General features: G+C 37.5%; 1 protein-coding gene across 4 annotated transcripts in view; it reads left to right on the forward strand.

The window, feature by feature from the left end:
• Positions 1-18,576, forward strand: part of ASXL3 (ASXL transcriptional regulator 3) — a 129,807-nt gene that overhangs the window by 83,974 nt on the left and 27,257 nt on the right. For all 4 annotated transcript variants that reach the window (XM_051769645.1, XM_051769627.1, XM_051769637.1 and 1 more), the window contains one exon: positions 2,017-2,180. In XM_051769645.1, coding sequence (XP_051625605.1) covers positions 2,017-2,180 — 164 coding nt within the window. The remainder of the gene's footprint in view (positions 1-2,016; positions 2,181-18,576) is intronic.

Raw genomic sequence — 18,576 nt, forward strand, 5'->3', positions numbered from 1 at the left:
ATAACTTGTTTTAGCTTGGATTATCTCTATGTGTATGTCTTTCCATAGGATATGAAGCATTAGCTGGTGAAAATGTTGCTCTAATTTGGAGTCACTTAGAAGATGGAGATATGTATTTTGTATTTATTAAAGAATAGAATATACATACAGGCAATAAAATTGGATACATCATACTACTTGTGTTACGCTTGTGTTCTTTTTGCATATATATTTAGTGGATGGAACAGATGGTGAGGACAGTTTATTGTGGTGCATTCATGAAAATGAGCACTTCTTCCATACAATTGTTCTGTGTAACAGGGCACTCATTTGTAATGGAGTCTCTGCTGTACTGAAATACTGTATGTTGTAAATACATGTTGGAAAAGGTTATCCTGTGCTGGGTACACAGTGCCTGGTCTCATTCAGTTAGTATTGTCTGCTGAAAAAATAAAGGAAATTGCAAGAATGTTTGTGGGAGGCTGTGACTGAAAAGGAGCTTTTAGAATTTACAAATCTGCATTTTCTTTCATTTGTACATTTTGTGGGTGGTGATACAGCCTTTCAGGAAAGAGACCACCATAGGTCTTCAAAGAAATCTAACACATACTTGCATTCTTATTAATAATGTTACTGTTAAGTAGCTTGTAGCATTTGAGACATTACTAATAATCAGTGTGCCCAAATTCCCCCATTTGTAAAACATCTATTCTTCACTAACATGTCAGTTGTAATCTTTGTTGAGAGGTCCTGTGTTAATGCCAAGTGCCATCATTGCTCATAGTAGAATAGTCTTTCACTTGTTTTTTAAGAGATTCTGCTGGGGTTTGTGTATTTTCTAGTTAAGGCCTGTTTTGTTGCATCTTTGAAATATTGGAAAGTACAACAGACCAAAACCTGAAGGGGTTTCCTGGGAGGGGTAGAAGCTTTTGAATTTTTCCAGCCACTTGGACTCCACGTTTTCCTTTGCCGCATTGAGTATCGTAATATGTTAAGACTGAAAGGAATAAAAAGGATTGTAGCAATGTGGCTATATATATGTACACACACGCACCTTGAAACAAGTAGCAGTAGTTGCTCTTTAAGAAACTTTAAAAAGTTTCTTCTAAATATTAGCCTAGAAATAATAACAAAATCAGACCTAGGGCAAAATCAGATATACACCTGTCATTTCTGATGGGTGTTTATCTAACATATTCTTAACGATTTCCACTGATGGAGACTGTATTGTCTCCCTGTTTATCTGATCGAGTGTCTCCTTTTCCTTGGTGGTTAAACACTTTCTTTTCCCAGTATCTTAACAGATATATTTCTTACTGTGCAAGAGTTTAAGCTCATTGCCTTTGCTATCCACTGTGTACAGTAAGAAGACATTATTCTGTAACCCTGTGCATCAGGTATATATGTATTTCACCTTCCTTCTACTGAGTCTTTATCTTATTCCTGGGTTTGTACTGTTCCTCACAGACCATTTTCGAAACCTCTCATAATTCCCGCTGCCTTCTGTGTGTTGATCATTTTAGATCATCATTTCTTGCGAAAATTCTGAAAAATGCATGTTTTCAGACTCTGATTTAACACATTAAATATTCTCATCTCTTTGATTACTGTCTATTCATACAGGTAGTTTTTAGCAGGTGCTATGGGACACTGCAGATGTGGAGCATGGCAAAAGAGAAGCTGTCCGTAATGATTGATTCACATCAACCTTGTCAGGCAGCCTTTTGCTTGAAAATAGATGCTTATAATTATTGTTGATGACATGACAGGAGTGTTTTCTACTGTTGAGTTGGTCTCTTGAGCTGAAAGTATGAATATGTCAGCTGTGATGCTGACTGAAACATGGATCATATAAGAACTCAAGAGAGAAATCCAGGGAATATAAAAGAACTGTTAAGACACCTAGAAAAGGTTGTGTTACCTTTCTCAGAGTACCATTTCTCTGGAGCTTACTATATTATACAATAAAAGCTAAAAACTTGTTCTTGCTCTCTTCCTTTATTTATGTTTAAAGTTTTTTCTGTTTATTTACTCCAGGACATTTGAAATGGACCAAAGCTGAGGATATTGACATAGAAACACCGGGATCTATTCTAGTGAACACTAACCTGAGGGCTTTAATAAATAAACACACCTTTGCTTCTTTACCTCAGCATTTTCAACAATACCTCCTGCTTTTGCTTCCAGAAGTAGACAGGCAGGTAAGTAGCATCATGCAATATTTCTTTCTTTAATGAGACTTTTTTATGGTGTGTTTTTATAGGCTGATTTGATTGACTAGGAATTGTTCCAGGAAAGAATAAGGAGAAAGTTTCCATACTCTCTTAGGTAAAACTGTTAGATGTGGAATGACTGTAAAGTTTATCTTTAAGCATCAACCAGCTCCTGCTTCTTTTCTTCCTGAAAACTCTGCAACTCCCTGATTTGCCTAAATGGAAACTGGCCAGCAGATTTTCCAACTTGCCAGATCTCTTAATTAGCTTTTCTACGTATGGTGTTGAAGATAAACTTTTCATTTTCAAGACTTTATTTACGTTGAGTCTCTTTTCACCTGTTATCTTCCTTGGCACTCTGTCAATAATGTCCAGATCTGTATTAGTTCTTTTAGCTTCTTCTCATCCTCCTCACCTTTTATGCAGGTGTGTGTATGCTCTCTCAACCCCAATGCACTGAATCCATTGATTCACACCTTTTGTAAGGAATTTCTTCTCCAGAGCTTATGGCTGTTGGTTCATACAGGTCATTAATCAGTTCTGTTGAGGAAAATGATTTGGAGAATTAACAGGCTGGAAATAAAATTTCAATTTCATGATATTTCCTACAATGTTTGTCCTTCCTGCATTTGTGGGTCACATTGCAGGGTTTCTTAGAGCAAGAAAAAAAGACTTTCCAGCATGTGTAGTAGTTAAAATAGCAAAGAGAGCACAAAACCATTTTATTTACTCACTTGCCTCACTTAGGGATTTAAACACTTACCAGTTTCAGTGGGAAATACTCATGTACTTAATTCAGACTCATTAACTTACCCAAATAGAGAATTATATTTTTAGCAGATGGTCACTATCCCTCTTTTTATGTAATAACAGAGAATGCGGGTCACTTAAATGACTAATTAAAACCTGCATCTTAATTCAGTATTTCATTTCAGTATTGCAGGTTTCATTCTTAAACTGTTAGTAGTTAGCCTACCACCAATGCAGGTGAAAGCAGTGCAGTATGAGACCAAAAGAGGAAGAAAAATTGTATTGATGTACATTTACTCAGCCTCTTATCAAATTAGACACTGTATGATCTGGGCTGTAGTTGTGCACTTAATAACAGAATGTTTGAGCGGGAACATTAAAACCAGAGCCATAGGAGAAACGATGTAAATGTAAATGTATTTATTCTCAAGCTCCCACAGTGCAGTCAAAATCAGTATTAACAAATTTTAAGAGAACTTTTTTCTCTGCTGTGAAACAGATTTTAACGTAGTGCCCAGGAAATATTTTCCTGATAGTTTTTGTTTTTTTCTTCTTTTTCTAGTTAATTCATCAGAAGAGATTAAAAAAAAATAATAATTACTAGGTAAAATCATGTTTTCTCTCCACCCATCAAAAATCCCAATGATCCAAAATTACATTTCAAGTACAGTTTTTACTTTAAAGTTTATTTTTTAAAAATAGAGACTCTAGAACTCACAAACCCCTTACCTTCTTATCAGTGTTCTTACAGCAGAGGTTTTTGGCAAGGAAATCAAGAGAATATTTGTTGAGTTTAAACATTCCTCACTAGTTAAAAGCAATGCATTTCTTTTTAACTTTTATTTTAGAAAGCGTTCACAGAATGCATATAATATGTTATTGCAGAGGCCCAACACTACATAATTGGACACTGTTACTTTGCAAGCAAACTAATCATAAAAAGCAGTTGTGATAAGACATTTTCAGATGTCCTCCTGTCTGTCATCTCCTCAGAGCATTCTTTTGGTTTATGTAGCATACCATGTTTTCACGTGCATTTGGAAGGCAGAAGTCAGCATTCATCTCTGGAAATTTAATGGAAATGTTTTGCCTCTAAGAGTGATAGTTTGAAAATTGTTTTCTGGTGGAGAGTGGAATAGCCCTGAACTCTCACTTTGCAGAAGTCTTATTAGAGAAAGAAATGCATCTCTTAATATCTGAGAATATGCCCTTGGCTCAGGAATAAAATGAGAAGGAGAGGGTATTCTAGCCTGGGAACTCTGGTGGGAGTCTCTGCTGTTGGTCACTCTGACTGGACAAGGCAAGGGTATTCAGTTTTTCTCTTTTATTTCTACTGTCTAAATCAACAGTAGGCAAGCAAAAGCAGTGCAAAACTATTCTTTGAGTTAGCTGCCCATCTCTGGGCAAATCTTCAGTTTCATTGGTTTTTCTTGTCCTTTTCTTGTTTTGTCTGAGAATTCTTATTTCTGCTCCTCTGGCTCTAAAGTGTTTCCTCCCTGTGTGCTGCTCTGCAGTTGGCTGCTGTTGTCTTCCCCAGAGAAGGCTGCATTTCTATGTTGTCATGTGGATATAGTATGTGAAGTACTGTAATAAATGGCACTATAAAAATGTAATAGAGTTATGCTATTTGTGTATATATAGTGATCTGTGAAATAAATTACTAATGAAGTGCAGTCTCATTTAGGCTTTATTACTGCTCCACATAGAAAAACCCTATGATGAATGATTCTTTGTCGTTTCTGTCATAAACACCATTTTTCTGGGCAGTATAACTCCTCCTCCTTAAATAGTACTGAGCTGAAACTTGTCATGCATGTGTCAGTTTGAATAAGCATTTTTAGAAACCATTAGTTAAGGGAGTTGAGGTTTTCTATTTTTTTGTGTGGAAGTGTTTATTATAAATAAATGACTTCTGTCTCAACCCTGATGAGTCTAATGTGTTCAAAAAAAGTTTAGGACCAAGTTAGGGGCTTACTGGGATGTGTTTTCTGGTCTTTCTTTTGTTTTCAAGTTTTGTAGTTGCTATCAGGGAGCCATTGGAGTCCATGGAACAAAAAACCTTAGAAAAGATGTCCCAGAATGGAAGAAGTTGAGAACAACTCTGCTCATGTTGGTGCTGTCATTTTTTTGACAAAGAGGAAGTGCATGATCATTGTCTTTTTTTTTTTCCTTGGGAAAACATAAATTCATTCATTATTCACAATGGAAATTGATTTCAGCTTGTATATTAGTTTATATTCTATTTGAGTAGCAATGAGGCTTGTGTGTAAGAAAATGCCTGTAAAAGAAATTGGAGAAAGTTGGCAGTTATGGTAGATACATTTTATCAAGGATTTTATTTGTTTTCATTTGGATTCAGATTGAATTAGTATGTAAACATTGTTCAAATCATAGAATCATAGAACATCCTGCATTGGAAGGGACCCACAAGGATCAAGTCCAGGCACAGGACAGTCCCAAGAATCACACCATGTACCTGAGGTCCAAACACTTCTTGATCTCTGGATGGCTTGGTGCTGTGACCACTTCCCTGGGGAGCCTCTGCCAAAGTCCAGCCACCCTCTGGGTGAAGAATCTTTCCCTAATATCCAACCTAAACCTTCCCTGACACAGCTTCATGCTGTTCTGTTGGGTACTGTCACTGGTCACCAGAGAGAAAAGCTCAGCACCTGAGAAGCAGGAATGTCCTAGACTTGTCTGTTTAGCAGACTAGTCCAAAATCTTGCATCACTACATACTGGGAACCTCATGACTGAAATCTGAACATCCAGATTTTCAGCTTTTTTGATCTGTATGGACTCAAAGACTCAAAAACCTTGAAGCTCAGCTGATACAGAAGCCTGTTGGGTGATCCCACAGGAGACCGAGGTGACTGAGCTGTAAATATAGAAAAAGTGCAGGTATAGAAACTACATGGAAAGCTAAGTCTCTTCACAAAAGATTTCAGTTGTCACAAGTTCCAGCAAAGTATTTTTCTGCTCTAATTAGAACATTCTACACCTAAAGAACAATGGAATTTTCATCAAAGAATACCTGCTTCTAACATTGATACATAAAGCAAGCGATAGTTACATGTAACAGAAGCCTTCTTGACCACATCTCAGCAAATACTCATCTTCAAAGCAGGAAGTTTGTCTCTGTATCTAGATTGATATACAATATCAATGCCTCTTTAAATATTAATTAAACAATTAATTAATATTGTGCAAGGATGAAGTAACAGGTCTGTACAACGGGTTGCTGAAGAGGAATGGCAATATCGTGTCTACACCAGCTTTCCTTGTTGGTGCTACTGGGAAGTCACATTCCTGCTATTATCACTGGGATATGGGCAAAAGGAAGGGAAAAACACGCATCTAGTAAGCTTCCAGGAAGAGAAGTACTGCCCCATCTGAATAGTAGCAGAAAGCTGAAATTATTTTACTAATCCTTAGAGAGCTAAAGAAAATGTTCTTTCCTGAATGCTGTGAAAAAAATGTGTCTTTCCGGACTCTACAAATGCTTAACACAATTTCTGATCTTTGAGAATTTAACTCCCTGTTCTATATTTTCTATTCTGGTAATACTGGGATCTTCTGAGCCTCTTGTGATTTGTACCTTCCCTGCCCTTTCACATAGGATGGGAATTTCTTCCTACAAAAACTTCAAAGCCTCCTCGGACATGTGTGTTAGGCGGCAGTGCCATTTTATCTGACCAAACCTATTCAGGAAGAGCATTTAAAACACTAGAGGAAATTCTAGTAATACTTACATTTTGTCCTAGCTTTACTTGTTTAATGAAAGAAATTTAGCAATATTTTATCTACAGTTTATAGATAGTCAAGTTAGTTACTTAAATTATAAACTTCAATATTATTAAGGAATTACTTAAGCCATGTAGTATTGCATAAGCATCTGTGAATATTTTAAGTTTGTAGTAAGTCTACTAAAAAGAAAAGTGTGATGTACAAATCAAAGGATTCTAAAATGGGTCAAACACCACCTTAATCTCTTTCTTTTAATTTCTAAATCGATGAATCCCAAAATAATTACTCTCTTTTGGTTCGGTGCCAGTATTGCCATGCAATAGAGAATAACATCACAGCATCCTTTTATTTTAAGGTTGGTGCAGGTTCTGTGTTTCCATCTTGCCTGTTCAATTTAGGTTGGTGCTTGCACTCCCAGTTTAATTCTGTCACTTTGCAAAGATTCCCTCTCACCTTGCATTGAAAAAAGGTACAGGGTGATGTCAGTTAGTGATATACTCTGTTCTGTTTAAAATAGTAAGAAGTAATTTTGGGGAGGTTATCTACAGAATTCCACTTCAAAACCTCTTTGCTTTCATGTAGTATGAATCAGCTTAATATCGTTCCTACCATTTGAGCAATGATGGCAAAAGGTAACCATTGTTTTCGATGTGCACGAATTACTCATACTCCTAAGCACATCAGTTTGAATTCTACAGTGGAGAGCGGGTAATGAATAATACAAAATATTCTTGTGTTTGTAAAAGACAAGGAGAGAGGTCTGGTATCTGACATTCTGAACATTTAGTATTTAGTATCTCACTGTATATTAGTTTTATATTAAAAGAGAGTAAGCAAAGCTTGATTTTCACGGTTCCTTTCCCGTAGCAGTGTAACCATCTTCCTGTGTGCTTTATTAACTTCATCAGTGCTTGAGGATTATATTTGCCATTGGTCTTTACCATAATTTCCTTTATAAAAGGACCAACTGCAGAAATAAATGCTGTGTGTATTATGTGCTCCCAGGTTTATTTTATGTTTCTATCCATGGAATTATTGTGTAGCGGTAGCTAATGGTTACCTTATCTTACTTAGCTGCCTTTTTTGCTAATGCTACAACCTTTTAGCTGTGTCCTTTTCAATTCTCTATCATCAGTAGCTTTCAAATATTTATTATTATGTTCCTGTAAATGTTTGAGTTTTACACTGAAATAGTTTTAAGGTTATGACAAAAGCAATTAGTTCAGAGGAGAACATTTGCAGTTGAAGGTTAAATGCAACATATGTCTTCTGCACCTAAGCATATTTAAAAAGCTGTTAAATTGGCACCCCTGTGTGTGCAGTAACTGAAGATCATTTTATGTCACATTTCTCCCTTTAACTGACATTTTTTTCCTTTGGTTTTGCTGGTTAATGTGGACAGCATGGTGTCATGGTAATGTGCTTTGTTTCCACAGCTTTATTAAGGTAGTTTTAATGCAGGTATCTTATAGACTAGATGACAAAATTCCAAAGCATTTAAACTGCCTTTTCAATAAGATTCTGGGGCTCTGATTCTTGAGCTGAGCTAGCCAAGGGTGTTCAGACAGGTTTACTACCCCCAGCTGGCCCTGTTGTCCTTGTGCAGCAAGTTAATACCTTTTTTCCTAACACAGCTGTGTGGATGGTGTATGTGCACATTTCACAGTCATGCATTAACGACAAATATCAGTTTCACTTTACATGAGTTGAAAGCTGAAATGATTTTACTTCAAAATTCTAGTTGTCTTTACCTACACGAATATTCTTTTAGCTTCCCTAGGCAGTCCAGTAAGGAAGGCTCACAGCAATTGCATTGCAATCTGGCTGCTCTGATTGATGTGGTAATGGAATTCTTGTTTGCTTGTTTGCAGTAATCCCTAGAGGTCCCCCTCAGTATCACTATGTCTACATATGTGAATAGGAAGCTTTACATTTTTGATTAAGTGTCATGTTTTTGTATTTGGTCACTGTATTTCAGAAGTGTGAATCAGTGTTTTCCACCATGCCGCATCCACGTTGTGGAAGTTCATGTTTGATTTCTGAAGCCCTAGTTACAAGCTGTTGTCACACTTAAGGCATGTCTCACCTTTACAAACAAATTTTGCCGAGGTGTTAGCAGAACTATTGCATTTACTTTTGTCTGTAGCGAGGCTCAAGTCAGTTGGAACATCTAGTAGGACATAGCAATGGTGCTGTGCCCACTGAAAGCTAAAAAATACAAGAGCCACAGCCATCTCTGCAGCATCCTTTTCCATAAGTCCTTCTGATGTGTGAGGGGCCCTGCAGTCAAAGTTGTTCTTCCGATGCAAACTAGTAAAGCTTTTGTTCCCCTCTCCTTCCCTCTGACTTTTATAAAGTACGGTGCACAGCTGTTAGTGCTTAAAAAAAAAAAGAGGACCTTGAATGCAATGCAAGTTTCCTTTATGTTTGACAGAATTATTAGCACTTTAACAAGAGAACTGATAAAACACCTTTGTTCCAGTGGGAAAGTACTTACATAAGTGCCTTTTTAAAAGACTGTTCTAGGAGCTATGTTGCGAGAGTTTAACTAATATGTGGACATAAATGGTAAATTATATGGACACAAGGGACTGACATGCTTCAAGTTATGTAGGTATTAAGGGTTCATTGCAGTGCTGCAGTGTGTAGTGTTTCAACTATTCTGCCCTAACAAAGTGCTAATAATTAAGTGATATGAATTGGTCTGCAGTGCCTCCAGTGTTGCCACTGTAGGGCTGCACTGGAATTAGATTTCTTAATGTTCTGAATCTGAAGACAGCCAAGGACTTGAAACAGGATATTGGATGCAGGTGCAGCAAAAGAAAGATCAAGACATGATCCATCTGTGCTTCTGCACCAATATCTCTTCACCCTTGCTCTCACCCTCTCTCTGCCTCTCCCCTTGCCGTTCTCACCTCCTCTTTCTCCCTTTTCCATTATATTTATTTTGCTTAAATAAAAAAGGGAAAAAGAAGCTGACCCTTTTTTCCTAATTATTTCAGAAAATTACTATTCCTTGTCTTTGAATTATTTAAACTCAAATTTCCTTTAGCTTGTTCTCATGATAAGGGCATGCAGCCATTTTTTTGCATAGAAGGGTAGTGTTTTCTAATGCCTAGAGAAAAGGGATTGACTGCAGGATTTTCATTTATGACACTCATCAAAAATTACTAACTAATTTTAGATGCTTCCATGTAACTTCCTCTCACCTTCTGCTCTTCAGGCTCAAAGGTGTATGTCATTCATTTTTATTAAAAGTTAGCCGAATAGACCCTGACTGCTTACATCCCTTTTGCTGTACCTTCCCCAGCATATGAACATTCTTGGATAATTTAATAATGTTTTACTTTCTCATAATCTCCAGTCATCTTTTTTTAAACAAGTTCCATAGATACAATCCATATATGTTTTTCTATTTTGTTTTGGGTTTTTTTTTACCCCAAGGTAAAAAGGCCTATGTGCCTTTTCTGGTACTTTATAAATGTTTACTGTTTGCATTGTATTCTGACATACTTGGGATCAGGATTTCTATGAAGGATCTATGAGAAAGAAGATTTTTAATTGTTATTCCAAGAATTTGAATGCACTTAGAAGGTACTGTTTGCTGCATGTTCTGATTTTCCTTCTATATTTCTTGGGTTTTGCTTCATTTTAAAACATGCTTTATCTTTTCATTTTGCCAGATTTATTACCCGCCTTAAATTCTTCATTTAATTTCTTGCATCTGAGCTCAAACAGATTGGATTCTATTGTCTTTTTTGACACTACAGTGTATTGGAACGAATATAGCTATCCCGCTTGTCTTCTTGATTTAGATAAGGTCTAAATTAACAAGTCACATTTCATTTTGAAAACATATGTTTGCAATTCTTCAGTCTTACTTGGCATATTTCCCACTTTAGTGAAGATGGAAAATGCCTTTTGTTTTTTCTCTAAAAGATGCTTCTTCATTTTCTCTTCTTGTCTGAAGCAATTATTCCTGTAGTAGTAGATATTTTCTTTTTCATCCTTTGATGTTTAACTTTTGAGTTTAGTCTGGTTATTTTTTAAAGGACCAAAGCAATACTCAGAATTACTTTCACCATCTGTCTTCATTTCATATTTGAAGACAAACTGTTAATGTTATGTTGATGATCAGTTGGGAATGATGAGAGCTTTTCCTATAAGGACTGATAACCTCCTAATCAGAACTAAATAAAATTAGGCATTTTCTGGGGCAGGTTATACTTTACTGCGAAGAGGGGAGACCCACGGAAGAGAGCTGAACGTGAACACTCAAGTTGTATTACATCAGAATTGCTGTGAAAGCCATAGTGTGAGCTGGTATCTTTCCATTCCACCTACCCAAAGCAGAATTTGTGGTAACTGAGTTTATTGTTCTGGCAGCAATTCTTAAGTCAGATTCATGTGTTGCTGTCTGCTGTATTCTGTAGTGTCGGATGTATCTCTTACCATTCATTTACTTCTCATTGTTACTGTGACTATTTTGTGTTCACAACAGCAAAAAGGTCCTGATAATTGCACCTTGTCAGAAGCATTTTCCTTATACACCTATTTATATACTTTCTACTCAGAAACTCTTCCACTGTTTGCTTTGGTAACTCTTTTAAGAAAAGATAGATTTTTCATCAGTCATTGCACTGTGTGTAAACGTCTGCATGCATTTTTCTGTTTGAGATGAATGTTCCTTATCTTCAGGCAAAGAAACAGTTGCTATCCTTTTGTCTCTGTGGGCTTTTGCAAGTCCTGTCTGTTATTTTTTAAATATTCTGTGCCTTCGACTGCATTACTTCTTCCACATTCCTACCATCTGTGTTCTCAAGACCTGAAATCATCAATGTTTTGTATTAAACTTGGTAATTACTAAGTCCTTAACTATTCATTCCTCTCCTTTTTTTGCTTTTCTCCAATATTACACTGTGCCTTTCTCTGCACGTTTCTCTTTCCTTTTATGTATATCAGAACCATTGACAAACCTTTGCCTCTCTTGAGACAAAAGACAGGCCAAGAAGAAAAGAGGAGTGATTGTTACCCTTAAGGGAATCAGCATATAGAATCATAGAATCGATTGGGTTGGAAAAGACCTCCAAGATCATCGAGTCCAACCTCTTCTGTAAGGTGGATTACAGTCTGGTTCAGATCTTAGTGGTCAGGGTCAAAGAAGAGGTGAGTGACATGAATGCCATTGTGATGGGAGTTTTACAGACCATCCAGTCTAACTCAGCGCTGGTAAGACCACACCTAGAGCGCCTTGTCCAGTTCTAGGACTTAGCCTACAGAAGAGAAGGATCAGGGGCTGTCTTACCAATGTGTATAAATACCAGAAGAAAGGATGTGACAGGACCAGAGGCAGTGGGCTCAAACCAAAAGACAGGAGGTTCCCTATGGAGTAAAACTTTTTTTAGTAAGGGCACAGGCTGCCTAGAGAGGTTGTGGGTTCTCCATCCTTGGACGTATTAAAAACTAGCTGATTTTCATTCCCATCTGAAGTGTATTATTACAGTTCAATAACACAGACATGTTAGTACTTTCAGTGTGATTCTTTCAGGTCTTGGAGATTAATGAAAGGCCTGTGCTTTAGGTTATCTGTCACACCTTCAGGTACTTCCTGTGGACTCTTGAGCTCTGTATTTTTGTGGCCATTTCCCTTACCGTGTGAGGTTTACCCAAGAGTTCAGAAGAAATCCAGTATTGAGGAGTTCTATAATAAGGCAGTCTAAGCTAGACATTGAAGCTTAATGATGGCAGTGGGGTTGCTCATGTGCCATCTGGAGTATTGTGTCCAACTCTGGTCACCCCAGCATAAGAATGATGTGGACCTGTTGGAGCAAGTCCAGATTAGGGCTATGAAGATAATCAGAGTGATGGAGCACCTCTCCTCTGAAGACAGGCTGAGAGAGTTGGAGTTGCTCATCCTGGAGAAGAGAAGGCTCTGAGGGGACCTTAGATCAGCCTTACAGTACTTAAAGGGGAGCTACAAGAGAGCTGGAGAGGGACTTTTTAAAAGTGTGAGGGGGAATGGCTTCAAATTGAAAAGGGGTAGGTTTAGATTAGGTAATAGCTTACATATTAGGAAGAAATTCTTCACTTATGAGGATGGTGAGTCACTGGAAGAGGTTGACCAGAGATGATGTGGATGCCTCATCCCTGTAAGTGTTCAAGGCTAGATCAGATGGGTTTTAGAACAACTTGGTCTAGTGGAAGGTCCCTGCCTATGGCAGGGAGTTTGGAACTAGATGATCTTTTAAGGTCGCTTCCAATCCGAACCATTCTATGATTCTATGATTTAGTGTAGGAAAGCATACACTGTTTTTCACTGGAAATTATGTGGGTTGTTCCATTGCTAGTTTCTAAATAAAATTTGTAAAGAAAATACAGTTGCAGAAACATCTGTTCAGTCAACCTTTAAGCAACAATAGCAAGGATGCTGCACTAAAGAAAACACTGTTTCATTAAGAAAATAGTTTTAAGTCATCATCTTGAATATTAAGCATGGCCAGCTCACTTCAGAAGCTGTGGAAAGAATCCAGAGAAGGGTGCCAAAACTTGCATGAGCCATAAAAATTTCTAAAGAAAAATTACTGGATTTTAGCTTTTTAATCTATCAGAACAAAATTAAAAGTGAAGAGCATCAACTTTAATACAGTCAGCTTCTGTATTTCATACAATAGGCAAACTAATCCATGGAAGTCTTTTGCATCGTAAAAGTTAGCATTGATTGCTGGCACGGTTTAACTGATATAAGTAGAAGGTGGATGCATGTATATGAGTAGTAGCCACAGTTATATCAAACAGACTGAAATATTTATGGAAAATAAAAATCCCTTTTTTCAGTCTTATGCCAGCTAAGCTAAATAGAAATAGAAATATTTTATTTGATAGCTCTTCTAGTAATTTGCTATTATGTGGTCTTTTACAAGCCTTATCTACATGATCTGTTCCTTGCAGTTATCAAGGGTTAGTTCCACCACTGCTTTGATGTGATAGTGTTACCATATGGTACCACTCAGATATGACTAGATGCTGAAAAATATAGCATCCTTGCTTAGCATAAAGTTGTGTAGCAGAAACACTATCAGCAGAAACGCAGCCATTGTTTAACAGAACTTATGGATTTTTTGTGACAACTACAGATGCTTTTCCTTTTCTTACCCAAGTGCTTTCACACTCATTCTGTATTATAGACTTGCCAGCTGTTGGAGCATCCTTTAGTTTGGTCCCATTTATCACAATCTCTTTGAATAGTAGTTGTATAAGTGGAAAAATTACTTTTAGATAGATAGTGGCATACTTGAACAGTCAGTAGTATTCTATAGAAAATGGAGAAACTTCCTCAATTATTTTCATACTAGAAATACATGCAAGTTCATTTAAAAGTATTTTTCAGGTGGATATAAGTTTAGTTTTATAATTGCCAACTATTACTTTGCAGTGAGGGCTCTAGCTGTGGAGAACTCCTTGACATAATTGGTTGCCAGGTCATCAGCCGAAGTATTGAATAGGATAATGATTGTTTTGCATTATTATAGAGAATTTAGGCTTTTATAAGTGCAAGCAGATCTTGTTAGAGTTTCTGAAGACTGTGTCAGTCAGAACGTGAACAGTCCAGAGACTAGCAAGGGCAGATGTAGTAATAAGTTCTGTTCCACTTTATAGTACCTCACCATTTTATGATGGAAAACATTGGTATGGAGAAAGTATATGGCCTTATAATACTGCTCTCTGCAGCCATTCTGTATTTCCCAATGAGAATTTCTGTTTCTTGGGCTTAATGAGAAGTCTGTTCTGCAGGGATGCCACACTTAGCCTCAAGGCAGAAAGTATCTGCCTTGACTTTTAGCATGCCTTAACCTGTCAATTGCTAGCAAGAAAGATGATGAGTGAGTAAGGATCCTTCCAGCCACCATGAAGCATAACTGGTGGTGGATACAATGGGTCTGTGTTTGAGAGCAATGGTTCCAGAAACTGAGAGAGTGTGTCCGCAGTACAAGAAGAGCCAGAAGACAGCATAGTGCTCTGTGCTGTGACATCCATTTAAGATATTTTGAAACTAGTTGTAATCTAAGGTTTTAATTGCATGCAGCAGGCTAAGCCATTATGTTATGAAATCACAGTGTTTCTGAAGGCCATTCTGTCCAAATGAGAGGTTGTTTCAGATATGAATCATGAGCTGTGGTCAGTTACACTAGATTGCACAGACTGACTCCATTGGAAAGGCATTTAAGAGACTAGAGGCCTGGAAGCCAGAATGCAAAGACTAACTTAAGCACCTGTCTTTGAAAATGGAGGCTGGCAATTGGTCAGAAGAAAAATGCATGTAACAGTTTTCTTTTTAATGATGATGCAATAGGTGGAAATTTGATATGCCATCCTTTAGCTTTTTAAACTGTGAAACACTCTTATTACTAATTTATTTTTAAATTTCTTTACCATCTTTTATATCTTGACATAGAAAATATGCCAAGGAAAATTTATCTAGTCTTCTCTACACTAAGACAGAATCAACAATGTCTGCTTGTCTTTAAATTGTCTAAAAGGTTTTTTGGCTGTTCACTGATGAAGAATTCACAGCCTCTCTGAAGTCTAGTGCTTCATTGTTTTCACTGTTAGAAAGTTTTTTCCTCAGGGTCTGATCTGAATCTCTGTTGCTGCAATTCTGTCTGTTACTCTTTGTTCAGTTTGGCATCTGAGTTTACCATGTCCCTGTTTCTTTTTCTTTAGAAGCTGCCCTTATTAATATGGTCTTTGTAGATCTAGGACCTTAAATCTGTTCTCAGTCTCATTTATCTCCTTTGCATTTTATGCCGGTTCTGAGTTGCAACAGTCAGAATTGAACATATTACTACAGCTCAAGTGATAAGTAACACCAAGAAGAGCAAAACTAATTTCTGTGTGTTTACACAGTGCTCCTGTTTGTAACTTACTGTGTTGTGCTCACCTTCTTTGCAGTTTTACAGTAAGGTTGACATATATTCAGTTTGTGATCAGCCCATGTGCTCATAAGCTATAAATGCTTTTCCACAGAAGGATTGCATAGACACTTCGTTTCTTCACTTTGTAATTCTCTAGTTATATATTACTACAAGTCTGAAATGTTGCATTTGCCACTGCTGCAATGCCCTGCTTATCCCTAATGTTTTCAAAGGGATTCACAAAACCATCAAGAAAATTCTGAATTTAAGTTCTACATTTCAGTGTACTCAATCACTCTCTGACTTATGTTATTTGCCAATTACTTCCATCTTTTTATGATACCTCTGAAATACAGCCTCCCAGTTGATAATAAATAAGCAATAGTTCCCTAAGTTCTGAGTAGTTCTGTGGTGACCAAATTACAATTTCTGTATCCTGGTTTTGCCTAACAAAATGTTATGCATTGTTACAGTCAAGATATAAAACTTGTGCTGCTTCTCTTCTATCAAAGGGCTTTTATGCTGTCAGAGAGAAAACAGACTGATTTGACATGACCTATTCTTGACAAATCTGTGTTGGCTGTTGCTCAACTCCTGATTAACTTCCAGGCAGTTGTGTATAGTGTTATATCTTACATGGTTGGCAGGGCTGGATTAACAGTTGGACTCGATGATCTTAAAGGTCTTTTCCAACCTAAATGGTCCTATGATTCTATCTTGTGCTTTAACCATTTCACCATTTAACCATTTCACATATTTTCTGGAGCGTGAAGACAAGGGGAAGAAGCAACATACTTAAACATAGGCTTCTTGTGTCAACTGAGATACACTGTGGTATGTAGTCTACTACCCAACTTTTCTTAAAAATGTTATAGGTCCCCTGTAGATTCTGAGTCAAGTCTGCCCAGAATGTGCCTAGGGCATCTCAAAAAAGAATTGCTTGTCTGTGTGTAGGCCATGGAGTTCTTCTAAAGCTTGCTAAATCTGTAAGTCCTTAGCTGCACTTATACCCTTCTTTAGACATAGGTGATTCATGTGTGTTATATATGTATAACTAGCATGTATAATTTTGTATTTGTCCACTTCACTACTTTAAAATCCATTTTTTAACAGTTCTGAAATAGGCTAGTCCATCAAGCCCAGATGATTTGAATGCATTTAAGTAATATTTATTCAGCTCCTTTCTTGTTCAAGGTCAGTTCTTACCCTTTTGCAATTGATACTCGTTGTTTTAAGCACCGCAATCCGGTAGATTTGTGGTGAAGATGTGTGCAAAAAAAAGGGAGTATGAACATTAGCTTTGTCTTTGTATCCCTCTAGTTTTTCCATTGTGTTGCATAGTGGACTTTTTCTTTCATAATCTTCTTACTCCTAATGTACTTATAGAATTGCTTCATCTGGAGTCGGATGTGTCCCCTTCCAACTGTGTCTAATTTTGGCCCATTATACCATGCTCTGCTGTGGTATTCTTGCTTAGTAGGTTGACCGGGTTTCCATTCTCTGCATGCTGTGAGGTCAACAGTGAGGTCCTAACTAAGACAATGTGGTCTTATTGTACAATCTCCATTAGTCCTTCACAGGAGGTTTTACGCTCCATGTGGTCAGCATTGTTTATTTAAAGAACTATGAGGGTTTTTTAACTCCTTTTTCACTAGCACCACATTCTTGGGGATTCTTCCAACTAATTGTGCATTTATGAAAGTATGCCTACTTGAAAGACTTTTTTTTTTTAATTTTGTCATAATTTCTTCTTTCTTTTTTTTCCCCAAACAAGCTTTAGTCTTTTATATTGCTATCAGTCATATGAATTATCAGATCTCCATTTTGCCAATTAAGGCAAAACGTTGATTGTCAACTAAACCTTCCAAGTCCTCCTACGTACCATTTGTAGTTCTTGCATTAGTATTCAATCATCAAAGACTGAGATAAATGTACTACTTTCATCACATTAGCCTCTTCTTTAACCCATCCTTTTATAAATAAACTTGTTTTGACAATGGTCCACAGAATAGGATTTATTGTATTTGATTTGCCCATACTATGGGGCTGTGTATATAAGTACAGTGTTCAAATTTTGGAGAAATTAGCAAGTTTGTTTTTTAGAGCATGTTCCTTTCCTCTCTGATGGCCATTTTCCATCTTTGCTTACCTATTGCCATATCTCTAAACTTTGGGGCATCACCACATGGGTGAAGATGCCAAAGCCATTCTGCCCATAGCACCTATTAAATCACCACTTCATTACAGAATCACAGGACATGCTGAGTTGGAAGGGACCCACAAGGATTATTGAGTCCAACTGCTGACCCTGCACAGGACTGTCCCCAGGAGTCACACCATGTGCCTGAGAGTATCATCCAAATGCTTCTTGAACTTTACCAGGCTTGTTGCTGTGACCGCTTCCCAGGGGAGCCTGTTCCAGTGGTCAGCCACCCTTGGGGTGAAGAACCTTTTTCTAATATCCAACCTAAACCTCCCCTGACACAACTTCAGGCCATTCTCTCAGGTCCTGTCACTGGTCACCACAGAGAAGAGATCAGCATCTGCCCCTCCTCTTTTCTTCACAAGGAAGTTTTAGACTGCAAGGAGTCTTCCCTCAGTCTCGTCTTCTCCAGGCTGAACAGACCAAGTGACTTCAGTCTCTCCTCATACAGCTTCCCCTCAAGGCACTTCACCATCTTTGTTGCCCTCCTTTGGACACTCTCTAGTGACTTAATATCTTTATTATATTGCAGAGACCAAAACTGCACACAATATTCAAGGTGAGGCCACACCAGTGCAGAGTAGAGTAGGACAATCACCCAGTATATTATATCTGCTGATAAAATTACCAACAGATCCCTAGGTTCCATGATGATTCCTAGAATCTCCTTGTCACTTCTGATCCACTCCATTTCTGGCAGTATTCTTAAAGTGAAGGTAGAGGGCCATCATAAACAATGACATTGCTAGATTTTGCAGCCATCATGCCTACCA

This window comes from Manacus candei, unplaced genomic scaffold, assembly GCF_025592945.1.
Source record: "Manacus candei isolate 608988 ecotype Guabito, Panama unplaced genomic scaffold, ASM2559294v1 h1tg000008l, whole genome shotgun sequence".
In the NCBI taxonomy this organism is placed as follows: Eukaryota; Metazoa; Chordata; class Aves; order Passeriformes; family Pipridae; genus Manacus; species Manacus candei.